General features: G+C 43.2%; 1 protein-coding gene across 1 annotated transcript in view; it reads left to right on the top strand.

Annotated features, from left to right (window-relative positions):
- LOC135473093 (uncharacterized) overlaps positions 1-14,860 on the top strand; it is a 39,426-nt gene that overhangs the window by 18,867 nt on the left and 5,699 nt on the right. The window contains exons 2-6 of the mRNA XM_064752904.1: positions 9,471-9,621; positions 11,339-11,481; positions 12,106-12,241; positions 12,614-12,862; positions 14,303-14,448. Coding sequence (XP_064608974.1) covers positions 9,471-9,621; positions 11,339-11,481; positions 12,106-12,241; positions 12,614-12,862; positions 14,303-14,448 — 825 coding nt within the window. The remainder of the gene's footprint in view (positions 1-9,470; positions 9,622-11,338; positions 11,482-12,105; positions 12,242-12,613; positions 12,863-14,302; positions 14,449-14,860) is intronic.

Below are 14,860 nucleotides of genomic sequence, written 5' to 3'. Positions count from 1 at the left end.
TTTGATAAAAGTTTTATTTCTTACCCTTAGATAGATGCTTAAACTAAACACCGAATACTTCAGTATATAAGCCCTGTTTAATCTGTCAGAACCGACTGAACTTTGCGAAGCGTGCTCAAGGCTTCCCGCCATTTCGTGTCAGCCAATACTCTTCAAACCAGCGTGTGGTCGCGACTGCAATCGAGGGCTGTTTAAGTGACATTTTTGCCAAAACAATCATTTTTTCTGTGTTGCAGCAGGTGATACCTGTTAATCGGAAGGTAAAGTATGTTTACTTGACCTTTGCATCTGACTGCTGTCTTTAGATAGAACTGTCTACAAAAGACCTTTCCCTGAAGCTTTTCTCTGCTCTATGTTCAGTTTAGAAGACACTCCACTCCAAAAATAGCCACCAAAATGTATGAGAAAAGCGAGTTTATATTGGCAATTTCATTAACCATTTTGACTAATGTTGCAAGATATATATTTATGGCATTTTCACCGAACCAAACCCTGGACCCGATCAAGCCCTGATACAATTTCGGAAAAGTCCATAAATTCTGATTACCTTATAGGAGAGAAAGTCAGCGTTAAGCCTGATAGGTTATTTGTCCTAGTAGATAAGAAAATGTGTAAAGCATACATACAATAGTGTAGTGTCAGACGGATGCATTAACTCAGTGATAGTCAGCGAAGTTTTCAAAATGTTTACAGCTGAAACATACACCTGGCATTTACGTTGTTTTGACAGCTAGTTTTTGTAGTGCTGTGTAGTTCTGTTAGCCGACTCATCAGGTTTTGACACCTCAACTATAGTGCTGTGTAGTTCTGCTAGACGACTCATAAGGTTTTGACACCTTAGCTGTGTAGTTCTGCTAGCCGACTCATCAGGTTTTGACACCTCAGCTATAGTGCTGTGTAGTTCTGCTAGACGACTCATAAGGTTTTGACACCTTAACATGTTGACAATATCTGCATGTGGTTATGACTACTTCTATCTTAGAATTTTGTCGTACTGGTACTTGGGACAAAAGCAATCTGTCTGACATGCATGTAAGTTTTTCTTAATTATATGGGACGATCAGGTTCATGGGTGGAAGAAACCGAACATGACCAGTCTTTGTAGATTTTGAAACCTAAAAAAAAAATAGCAATAACTGGATTAGAAACCCCGACCTTATTGGTCATAGGTTATCTGAGGTGACGGAAACATCTGCACAAGCAAGTGAGAGGTCTGAAACACTTCAGTATATGTTACTATCAGATCGCACTCGGGGATGTAGTATAGTATGATGATACGCTCGTCTTTGGAAAGTCGTAATGTCTGATCAGGTGTCACTGGTCTGTAACTATATTACCAGAGGAATGACAAACTAGTAGATAGTTGCGTTAGCCCGGAGACTTAAATGAGGGAAGTACATCTTCGACTTTAGATCATCGTTTTGTTGACTTGTCCTTGATTGTAAGGATTAGCTCATTAACAAAAACTGTAATAAAGTACCAGTAATATGAAGTGGCTTTTTCCAACCTATGTTTTTGTATAGCTTTAAATAGCACGAAAACTGCTGACATTTGATTTCATTATAAGCGTTCTTGTAGTTAATATCAAAGGTCTGTCTTCCAAGACACGTAGAGTTATGTACTTTAACAGTACACGTGCAGCTACTTGTATGTATTCTGCCAATACATGTACAGCTTTGTACTTTAACAGCTACAAGTATGTACTCTGCCAATACACGTACAGCTATGTTCTCTGCCAGTGCACATACATCTGTGTACTCTGCCAGCGCAAGGTACAACTATGTACTCTGCCAGTACAAGGTACAGCTATGTAGGCCTACTGTGCCAGTACATGTACAGGTATGTGGTCTACCAACACACGCACAGCTATGTGCTCTGCCAATACATGTACAGCTATGTGTTCTGCGAATACACGCACAACTATGTACTCTGCCAATACACGTGCTCGATATTAAGAGGTTAGTGTGAAAAAAAAACAGGACTGGTATAATGTCTGATGTCTTTGGCATGATACCTTAGCGGAGTCGATACTTTTAGAAGAATGCTATTGATTTATTATTATCATTATCATCATCATTATTATTATCATCATCATTATTATCATCATTATTATTATCATTATTATTTCGTATGCGCATCTTATAGAAGAAGGATAACTCCGGATTGATATTTATGTATTTATTTGAATGGTGCTTTAAACCGTACTCAAGATTATTTCACATATATGCCACCGTGGCCATTATTTCCGTTTTCTACCAAACCGATGACCATCTTCAGATTGCTGGCAGACCAGAGTCAATAGTTATACATTGTTAAACAGTCACAGTCGTCATATACATTTCGGACAATACGTTTGTGCCACCATCAGGACTTCGCAGAACTTTCCTGATGATGGACCAAATATAGATTTTTTTATACAAATCTGATCTGTGGAACCACTGACACCCAGTTCAGTAATGTCTTATAGGATGTACCCACTAACACTGCTTGTGTATGGTGGGAAGGGGGGATAGCGTGCAATTGGCAGAGTGGCTGCGAGACAGCGGCAGGGTGGTTGTCGAGGGCATGACAAGATTAGCCTTGTTACATCCCAGTAATGGTCAAACTGACGTGAGCGTCTGTATATGTGTCTGCCATGGTTTGTGTAAGGAAGGTTTCTCCCAGACCCCCAGATTCTGTGGTTAGTGTGCTGTAGCTTAGCGGCGTAATCTGTTATTTACGCAGAGTTATACTGCGAGTAAACTGCATTGGCAGACGCGTTGCAAATTTGCTCGGAGAAAAAATCAAACATATGGCAAAATTAAAAGAGGATTCTTCCCACAAATTGAGACACAGGCCGCAAGTCTCTCAACTGCCTGTATACTGGAACATGTTCGGTGAATTTCGTTACAAGAAAGTGAAGCATGTGGTGGAAGTGGAAAAGAATTCTTCCCGCGTAAAGAGACAATAACCAAGCCAGACGATGTACCTTGCATTCTACGGTGATGTCTAAACCAGAAGTGGAGTGGAAAAAATGTATAGCTAAATGAGACGTTGTTTGTGCTGTGTGTCAGTGGTACGGCGATAATGGCCGCCTGGTTGTGTATGTGAACCGGGCCTTCTCTGACTGACAGCAGCTACGGCCGCTTTTGTGAAACCATACACCCATGATATTTACCAAACTTTCCCCTTGATCTTGCCAACAATTTCGCCCAGGTATTCGCTCACAGACTGACATCTGACTTACGGGCATTGCTTAAACCTGCTGATTTCATTAAAAACCCTTTACGTATCAAGTGGAATCATTTAGCTGTCAAAGATAACCCATGCAGTTGTTTTTCCCGCTGTAGAACCTTTTATTGTTCACAGCACTGACACTGCAACTGAAGTGCACTTACATGTATACTGCACCTGAAGAGTACATACGCTACACCTACGTTGCCCCAACACTGCACTTCATTTGGACATTACCCTGTACATGTGCTCGCCCCTATACTGCACTTGATCTGGACACTTTAGATACGCTGTACATGCGCTGCCCCTACACTGCACCTGATTTGGACAGTATAGGTACGCTGTACAAGCGCTGCACCTACACTGCACCTGATATAGACAGTATATGTACGCTGTACAAGCGCTGCCCCATCACTGCACCTGATCTGGACACTATATTCACGCTGTACATGCGCTGCCCCTACACTGCACCTGATATGGACACAATATGTACGCTGTACATGCGCTGCCCCTACACTGCACTTGAACTTGACCCTATATTCTGTACTGCACCTGGTATGGACACAATATGTACACTGAACATTAGCTGCTCCTACACCGCACCTGATCTGGACACTGCATATACGCTGTACATGCGCTGCACCTACACTGCACCTGATATGGACACTATGTGTGCGCTGTACATGCGCTGCCCCTACACTGCACCTGATATGGACACAATATGTACGCTGTACATGCGCTACCCCTACACTGCACCTGATATGGACACAATATGTACGCTGTACATGCGCTGCCCCTACACTGCACCTGATATGGACACTATGTGTACGTTGTACATGCGCTGCCCCTACACTGCACTTGATATGTACACTATATTCACGCTTTACATGCGGTGAACGTACACTGCACCTGATATGGACACTATATGTACGCTGTACATGCGCTGCCCCTACACTGCACTTGATATGTACACTATATTCACGCTGTACATGCGCTGCAACTACATTTCACCTGATCTGGACACTGTCTATACTCTGTACATGCGCTGCCCCTACACTGCACCTGATATGGACACAACATGTACGCTGTACATGCGCTGCCCCTACACTGCACCTGATATGGACACAATATGTACGCTGTACATGCGCTGCCCCTACACTGCACCTGATATGTACGCTATATTCACGCTGTACATGCGCTGCTCCTACACTGCACCTGATATGGACACTATGTGTACGTTGTACATGCGCTGCCCCTACACTGCACCTGATATGGACACTATATATACGATGTACATACGCTGAACGTACACTGCACCTGATATGGACACTATATGTACGTTGTACATGCGCTGCCCCTACACTGCACCTGATATGGACACTATACGTACGCTGTACATGCGCTGCCCCTACACTGCACCTGATATGGACACAATATGTACGCTGTGCATGCGCTGCCCCTACACTGCACCTGATATGTACACTATATTCACGCTATACATGCGGTGAACGTACACTGCACCTGATATGGACACAATATGTACGCTGTACATGCGCTGCCCCTACACTGCACCTGATATGGACACTATATATACGATGTACATACGCTGAACGTACACTGCACCTGATATGGACACTATATGTACGTTGTACATGCGCTGCCCCTACACTGCACCTGATATGGACACTATACGTACGCTGTACATGCGCTGCCCCTACACTGCACCTGATATGGACACAATATGTACGCTGTGCATGCGCTGCCCCTACACTGCACTTGATATGTACACTATATTCACGCTGTACATGCGGTGAACGTACACTGCACCTGATATGGACACAATATGTACGCTGTACATGCGCTGCCCCTACACTGCACCTGATATGGACACTATACGTACGCTGTACATGCGCTGCCCCTACACTGCACCTGATATGGACACAATATGTACGCTGTACATGCGCTGCCCCTACACTGCACCTGATATGGACACAATATGTACGCTGTACATGCGCTGCCCCTACACTGCACCTGATATGGACACTATATATACGATGTACATACGCTGAACGTACACTGCACCTGATATGGACACTATATGTACGTTGTACATGCGCTGCCCCTACACTGCACCTGATATGGACACTATACGTACGCTGTACATGCGCTGCCCCTACACTGCACCTGATATGGACACAATATGTACGCTGTGCATGCGCTGCCCCTACACTGCACTTGATATGTACACTATATTCACGCTGTACATGCGGTGAACGTACACTGCACCTGATATGGACACAATATGTACGCTGTACATGCGCTGCCCCTACACTGCACCTGATATGGACACTATACGTACGCTGTACATGCGCTGCCCCTACACTGCACCTGATATGGACACAATATGTACGCTGTACATGCGCTGCCCCTACACTGCACCTGATATGGACACAATATGTACGCTGTACATGCGCTGCCCCTACACTGCACCTGATATGGACACAATATGTACGCTGTACATGCGCTGCCCCTACACTGCACCTGATATGGACACAATATGTACGCTGTACATGCGCTGCCCCTACACTGCACCTGATATGGACACTATATATACGATGTACATACGCTGAACGTACACTGCACCTGATATGGACACTATATGTACGTTGTACATGCGCTGCCCCTACACTGCACCTGATATGGACACTATACGTACGCTGTACATGCGCTGCCCCTACACTGCACCTGATATGGACACAATATGTACGCTGTACATGCGCTGCCCCTACACTGCACCTGATATGTACACTATATTCACGCTGTACATGCGGTGAACGTACACTGCACCTGATATGGACACTATGTGTACGCTGTACATGCGCTGCACCTACACTGTACCTGATATGGACACTATATATACGATGTACATACGCTGAACGTACACTGCACCTGATATGGACACTATATGTACGTTGTACATGCGCTGCCCCTACACTGCACCTGATATGGACACTATACGTACGCTGTACATGCGCTGCTCCTACACTGCACGTGATCTGCTCCTACACTTGACACGCTAACACTGCTAATGTTTTCGATGGCCTAAATTCGGAAGGCTGTACTAAAAGACAATAGCTCAGAAGATGGGCCTACAAACGATTGGATCTTCAACCGACATAGGAAAGTTCAGAGCAGGCTACTAGCGGTTAAGGGATGTGCTCCACCTATCGCGGGTTGGGGTAGAAATAATACAACTCTGGGCTGTTGACTTAACTGGCCACCCTGATGCGCAGTGCGTGAAGTCGACCTTCTACCCATCTGCTCACCTCGCCGTAATTTGTATGTACCGGCTATTACAGAGAACAAAAGCGGCAATGCCTTCCCTGTTTTCTCGCCCCTTTGAAGCCTATCATGCCCCAGGTTAGTTACCTTTGGGCAGACGGTTAAGTCAGACCTGATGTCGTCTATGGCTTGTAGTGAGCTCGTCAACTCGGGGCTCCCTCCACCTACCGATGAGCTATGGCGGAGAACAGAAGCCATTTGGCCCGGGGCTGGGCTAACGCCCATCTACCTAAATCACGCACACCCCGCTGTAAGTAGTCGAGGGGCGAGAGGGGAGATGGGGTACTACAGGCCGGCACTTGGCCCGCTTCCATGTCAGCTCTTTGCGAGCTGTTCCAATCGTTGCGAAATATTTTGAGAAACTTTGTTCACATGCCACAATAATGAGGTAAGAAAGGCCGTCATGTCTCTACTGCGCGCTTCCACCTGTGGTTTAATAGATCCCGTTACAAGAGTAGCACACCACCACCATACGTCTCACAACACGGCGTCCGAGTGCTGCCAACAACGCGCACCATCCACACACTCCTAGCGTTCTTCCATGTCTCTATCATTTCATATTTGTCTATTCTTAACAATTGTAAAAACTCCTGATTGACTTTTCAGTTGTGTTATAATTACTAGAGTTATTATACTATGAGGTTGCAGTATTGTTTCTAGTATTTCAGTTAACATCATTGTGTTTTAAGACGACAAATTTCATCACTCGCGTAAAACTTTATTTCACTGCAGACATGATTATTTCCGTCCTAGAAATGATTTAAATACAATAGGCTACAAGTAGGCTAGCATCGGGGTTTCTACACCACAGGTTCCTCACCCAATCACAGTGAACAAAAGCACCAAAATATTCATTCACAAAATGTCCTCTCTCTGAAAGGCGTATCATTCCCTTATACTCTGCATGCTCTGATACTTTATGATTTGCCAGAATGTGCCTGCAGGAGCGCTCTGGAATTTGCAGCCAAATTCTTCACCAAGAACTCCATTTTCCCCCTACCCGATACACCTACGTGTAACCACATCGAAGACGGAAATTATTGGCTGAAATACGTTTTGTATATTATGAACATCGCGCGGTAGTTAGCCTACTCTTCTCCTCTACTCAGTCAAGCAAACTCCAAACTGTAACCTACTGGCTGAGGGATAAATAGTTATGTCTCTGTGAGTCATGTCATTATCAAATCGACTGGAGTAAGAGTTCAGCTGCACCCAATCTCCGATCAGACGGGGGGAATACAGCAAGCTTGATGTCACACGGAACTGGGCTAAAAAGTATTCTTCACGGGGGATACGTGTTTTGCCAGAAACGAAAAGGACTCCATGTCCCGAGGATGAAGATACATTTTCGTCTGTACTGCGCAAAGCGATAATGTTGCCAGGGTAATACACAACAATTGTATCCTTGATGGATATACAACCAAACAGTTTCTACATATTACATAATCCACAATTTGCCTGCACAGAAGCCAAAACCAAAAAATATATGTAAATTGTAACTGCTCGTTAGGCAATTGGGAGTTTTAAGCCCATACCGTAAACGAAGACTAGCAAAGCTCTCTGTATAACTTATTAGAGGAATGGCGGCGTTAAAAAGATTGTAGGTTTCCCACAGATACATGTACTGCCAAATATTCCTTCTAAAGGCCGGTTTTCACTTGGTATATCGATGACTTTTGCTGCCAAATAATGGTGGTTGGTGACATGCCAGATTAATAAACACATAAATGAAGCATAGCATAGCTCGCATATAGATTTCAGCAAGCATGTGGCGAGTATTCCAAAACTGCCATAACCGTTCCGGCGGTAATGTCATTGTGTGATATTTTAGGCGCGTGTTCTGCATTTAAATTTTATTATGTAGTACTTCAGGGGTGAGTTTCTACTGTAAATATCATTGTGTGTTACTTCAGGGGTGAGTCTCCACTGTAAATGTCATTCTGTGTTACTTCAGGCGTGGGTTTTCACTGTAAATGTCATTCTGTGTTACTTTAGGTGTGGGTTTCCACGGTAAATGTCATTCTTTGTTGGCGTGGATTTCCACAGTAAATGTCATTGTGTGTTACTTCAGGGGTGAGTTTCCACTATAAATGTCATTGGGTGGCTCTGCCCAGTTTCCACACACCATAATGCTGGCCGCCGTTGTATAAGTGAAATATTCTTGAGTACGGCGTAAAACACCAATCAAACAAAATAAACAACTTCAGGGGTGAGTTTCCACTGTAAATGTCATTGGGTGACACTTCAGGTCTATACATGAGCTCCAGCTGTAAATATCAAAAAGTCATATTCTAGGAATGCGACCCTGCTCTAAATGTCATTGTGCGATACTCTAAGCGTGCGTTCCAACTTTAAATGTCATCGTGTGGTATTCTAGGCGTGCACTCCTGCTCTAAATGTCACTGTGTGATACTCTAGGCGTGCACTCCGACTCTAAATGTCATGGTGTGATACTGTAGGCGTCCGTTCCAGCTCGAAATATCATTGTGCGATACTCAAGGCGTGCGCTCCGGCTCTGAGCGTCATTGTGTGATAGTCTAGGCGTTCACACCGCCTCTAAATGTCACTGTGTGATAGCGTAAGTGTGCACACCGACTCTAAATGTCACTGTGTGATAGTCTAGGCGCACCTAGACTATATAAACGTTAAACTTCATGTTTACATTCGAGCTCAAAATATCATAGCTGTATGTCTACTGTACGGAGTATAACATTTCAGAGGAGATAATGATAACCTTTAACGGAAATTTCTCAACCACTTTGAATTTTATTGGCACCTGTAAACAATATATCCCTGATTAAGGATACTTTTGGCAAGTTGTATACAATGTGAAGTCATGAGTATTTGGTATGTGTTATCAACTTACCCTGATTATCTCCTTAATCTTTGATGACATAAGTGGTGATGTGTTGCAGTACTGCTCCTGGAATCCTCAACGATGCTGGCCATGTCCACGGTGGACTACACAAATACTGTAGTATCCGATGAGCCGCCGATGCTAGGAGAATGCATGCAGATTCTTGAGCCTTCGTATCACAAGATCTTTGATCTGGAGCAAATATGCCAGTAAGTTTATGATACAATCTGTATCTAACGGAGAAAATATTTTCAGTGTCTCAGAAATACGACTACAATTACAGCTGGTCTGAGTTTGTTAGGAGAACACAGAGTACCGTGTTTATGTCGGCGTGTTTGTGGCTTGGCCTTAATGGTCGCCATTAAGATCATGTCTATCATATCACGACGACCGTGCAGTATATATCACGACGATCATGTTGGACATATCACGACGGCCATACAGTAGATATCACGACGATCAGGCAATATATATCACGACGATCATACAGTTTACATCACGACGACGGAGCAGTACATATCACGGCGACCATACAGTACATATCACAACGATCATGTTGTACATATCACGATGACCAGGCAGTATATATCACGACAATCATGCAGTTTACATCGCGACGATCGTGCAGTAGATGTCACGACGACTGTGCAGTGTATATCACGACGACCATGCAGTGTACATCACGGCGACCGGACTGTACATATTACGACGACCAGGCAGTGTACATAACGACGGCCATACACTATATATCTAGACCATGTAGTAGATGTCACCACGATCATGCAGTATACACCACGACAATCATGCAGTATATATCACGACGACCAAACACTGTATATCACAACGACCATGCAGTACATATCACGACGACCATGCAGTACATATCGCGACGATCATGCAGTAAACATCACGCCGATCATGCAGTGTATATCACGACGACCATAACTATATATCTCAACCACCATGCAGTATATATCACGACGATCATGCAGTATACATTATTTCGACCATGTAGTATATATTACACCAACCGTATAGTATATCATGACGACCATGTAGTATATATCACGACGACTGTGCAGTGTATATCACGACGACCATGCAGTATACATCACGACAACCATGCAGTATACATCCCCACGACCAACCAGTATACATCACCACGATTTTGCAGTATACACCACCACGATTTTGCAGTTTACATCACCACAGCCATGCAGTATATATCACCACAGCCATGCAGTATATATCACACCAACCGAATAGTATATATCATGACGACCATGCAGTACATATCATGTCAACCATGCAATATACATCATGACGACCATGCAGAATACATCACGACGTCAATGCAGTATACATCACAACGATCATGTAGTATATATCACGACGATCATGCAGTATACATCACGACGTCAACGCAGTAAACATCACGACGATTATGTAGTATATATCACGACGGCCTGTCACAATGCCGATATACTGTAGTGGTGCCTAACTTGTACGCCACGCTGAACACGCCAGGAATAGCACGATATAAGTAATTGGGTTTATAGTATAGCTTACATGTTGGACGATAAATGAAAGGATTGAACATGATTAGGTTGAAACGTTTCGTTAGCACAGCAGCTTTAAGCAGATGTACATGTAATCAGCCTGAAAGCTTGTGTATCAGTCGAATTAGGGCATATCTTAATGAACTTCTGTAAAGGGCTGTATTGGGAACAGGTCTTGATTGGTCATGTAACTGTCAACGTTGTCGTGTGGCGTCAGTCCGCCTGTGAGTGATAAGTGTACGGCGGAACTAGCACTTATTTCAAGAACTCGAACAGGAGACCAAAATTTACCTCCGTAGAATTGTCCACCTAGCAGCTAAGCCAGATTTACCTGTATATGTTACTTGGCGTTTGCTTGTGTTAACAGAAACTTGGAGCTTTACTTGGCGTGTTACGTTCTTGACGTACAGGAAGCCGCTGCCTTTTACCCCGGGCCATTGCCTCTTGACCTCTTCCACGATGTCCACTCGATGAAACTAGCGTACCGGGGAGTGTGCCTCGATCTGCTAGGTGAGTATTCGCGCCTGTTAACACTCCAGCAGGCCACACGGGCATTTCCAGCTGCCCTAAAGACGTGCACTCGTTACCACGGGCCTCACAAATACTGTATAACCTCCATCAGCATGCTGAAGTATGCCGAGTCCATGTTCTCAGACTTTACCTGATCATCTTCTCTGATCACCTTTCTCGTTGTCTTTTGCCTTGTGCGAAATGAATGCTGCGTCATCCAACACCATTGAATATCACCATTTGTCGACCGCTGTTCGCTCGAGCAACTTCACCACAAATTCCTCTCTTTTCTCTTCAATCAAGCCTCCTTATAGCATTATAGCAAAGAAACATCTATTTCATCAGAATAGCAAAAGATTGACATCCACACACTCCTAGCGTTCCAAAAAGAAGTGACGGAACTGGCAACAGTTGATAACAAACAACTTTCTCTTTGATAACTAAACCTGCACAGAAAGTCTCTCCGCACTCTCCTGTCCCGTGTACACCACCTCTCCGCACTCTCCTGCGTTGTGGAGAAGATTTATTGTTTGTCTGTTACACCACCGTTTACAGCGATCACCCCTAGTCGTCACTGTGTTGTGGAGAAGATTTATTGTTTGTCTGCTTCCCTTCTGTTTACAGCGATAACCCCAAATCGTCACTGTGTTCAGGAGAAGGAACCAGAACTAATGAAGTGTAATGAGGACCTGAACGCCGTCAGCTCTCTTCTGGACCATAATTTTTACGATGTGTACGAATCAACAACATATTTATGTAGGTACGTAAAGTTTTGCACACAACAGTTTAAATGCAACACAGAAAAGGGCCAAATCAATGGTATGTATAAGGCGTCATTGACATTTGTATATGTGATAGCCACAAAATGACCAGTAGTAGCATGAAGACCGAAAACAACGGGCAACACAAATACCGAAAAATTGTGAACCATAAATTAATTGAGGAATTAGGTATGTATTGTAAAAAAGACGTATACCCATACGCCTAGTGCGGGAAAGTGAATATACATTTCGTCTGGCAATTATCGACTTTAGTCACTCTTCTTCGCCTGCACGGGTGGTAGAGGAATGTTGGACTTGACGCTTAGATTTATACTAATAGCGTGATATTTTCGATATCTATTATAACGCAGAGCGTTCCAGAAACACGCCAGCTGTGAGAGCTTGGCGTTCTCATCGTGCGATGCCGGTATGGGGCGAGCCATGGCCAACTTCTACATCGCGGCACTACCCACGACCTGCAAGATTATGCTCGGTGTGAACTCCAAGTACGACGACATCATCTTTGGTCCTTTTTGGATGGGCATTCCTGTAGAATGTTTCCCGGAAGACAGAGAAACCGACCCTGCGTCCTTGGGGACAACCTTGAACAAACTGTGCAGGTGAGCTGAAAGTGAAGATATTCAGGATTTCTCCGCATTATTTAGGATCACTGGCCTTTCTTGTGAAGTGGTATCTTTGCATCTAGAGATTCTATTATTTCTCGCTGATAAGTCCACTACCTCTACCTGAGCGTCTGTTGAATTAGACCTGGCCAAGATTCCTGAATTTTTTTCTAAGAGGTTAATCTTAATGTAGAATTCAGACTTGGCGCGTGGTTTCATCATGAGAACTTACACCGCAGTCTCGGGCCGCTTCGCTCACAAAATTATGGCTGTTTTCTACTGATTTGGGCTTCTAGATTTTTTCCAAAAAAGATTTGTGCAGTTTTCAGCTGTTCGAAACGGTTTTGTCGCATTGGATTACAACTTGAGGAGTTTCGTCTAATGTGAACCAAGTTATCCCCGTTTCGTTTTGTTGTAGGCTTTGACTTTAATGTTATTCTGACCGCACATGCCGCTAGGGGTCTTGTATTGCAGAGCCGTACGTTCAACAAAATGCTTGTTTAAATGTATCTGACTATATTTACACCAGTCTGTTGGATATGAATCTGATGAGTTAATCTTGCTTCGTATGTTTGTGTTCCCAACATATATCTTGGCTTTCTTTGTTTGTCTTACCAATATTTATCTTGCCTTGTTTGTCTTCTCCACATTTATCTTGGCTTTGTTTGTTTGTCTTCCCAACATTTATATTGCTTTGTTTTTCTTCCAAACATATATCTTGCTTTGTTTGTTCGTCTTCCCAACAGTTATCTTGCTTTGTGTGCTTGTCTTACCAATATTTATCTTGCTTTGTGTGCTTGTCTTCCCAACATTATCTTGCTTTGTGTGTTTGTCTTCCCAACATTTATCTTGCTTTGTGTGCTTGTCTTACCAATATTTGTCTTCCTTTGTTTATCTTCTCCACATTTATCTAGGCTTTGTTTGTTTGTCTTCCCGCCATTTATCTTGCTTTGTTTGTCTTCCAAACATTTATCTTGTTTCGTTTGTTTGTCTTTCAAATATTTATAAAGGTTTCCTTGTTAACAATATTGTTTATTAGTTTACATTAGAAACTACAGAACTTATAGAATTCAGAACTTGCAGACTTCAAAACTTGCAGACTTCAGAACTTGCAGACTTCAGAACTTGCAACAAAGAGTGTTTAACTGCACTACCACTTGTTAAATATGAAAAATGGTGCACTATTCCAATGCTGATTTAATTCATTCGCCTAGAACTTTTGCAGTTTTCCATCATCACTGAAAAATGTTACCTTCTTCCTTTTACATGAATAGATCATAATTTCTTACTGTAGGCTGGGTACTTCTTAGGTCTTTGCTTGTTGGTGTTGAATGTCGTTTTTTGGTCTTGCAACTGATCCGAAACGCGAATGTCTGTTTTGGCGCCAAAATGTTATGTATTTTCTTATTTGTTTTCCATTTCTCTTTCCTCCAACAGATATTATGAGACGTTTATTCCGTGTCTCCAACAAGTGGTCGAGAGGAGAAATCGTACAGGACTTTTGTACGAGTTGGGGTCATATGACTTGTTCGACTCTGAATCTCAGCTAAACGCCTACGGAGCATTTTGTCCTATTGTGAATGGTAAGTGTTCGTCTACAGAGCATTTTGTCTTATTGTAAATGGTAAGTGTTGGTCTACAGAGCGTTTTGTCCTATTGTGAATGGTAAGTGTTGGTCTACAGAGCATTTTGTCCTATTGTGAATGGTAAGTGTTGGTCTACAGAGAATTTTGTCCTATTATGAATGGTAAGTGTTGGTCTACAGAGCATTTTGTCCTATTGTGAATGGTAAGTGTTGGTCTACAGAGCATTTTGTCCTATTGTGAATGGTAAGTGTTGGTCTACAGAGCATTTTGTCTTATTGTGAATGGTAAGTGTTGGTCTACAGAGCATTTTGTCTTATTGTGAATGGTAAGTGTTGGTCTACAGAGCATTTTGTCCTATTGTAAATGGTAAGTGTTGGTCTACAGAGCATTTTGTCCTATTGTGAATGGT

This window comes from Liolophura sinensis, chromosome 8 (assembly GCF_032854445.1).
Source record: "Liolophura sinensis isolate JHLJ2023 chromosome 8, CUHK_Ljap_v2, whole genome shotgun sequence".
NCBI lineage: Eukaryota > Metazoa > Mollusca > Polyplacophora > Chitonida > Chitonidae > Liolophura > Liolophura sinensis.
The sequence above is the reverse complement of the archived record's forward strand: the minus strand, read 5'-3'. Positions and strand labels throughout refer to the sequence as shown.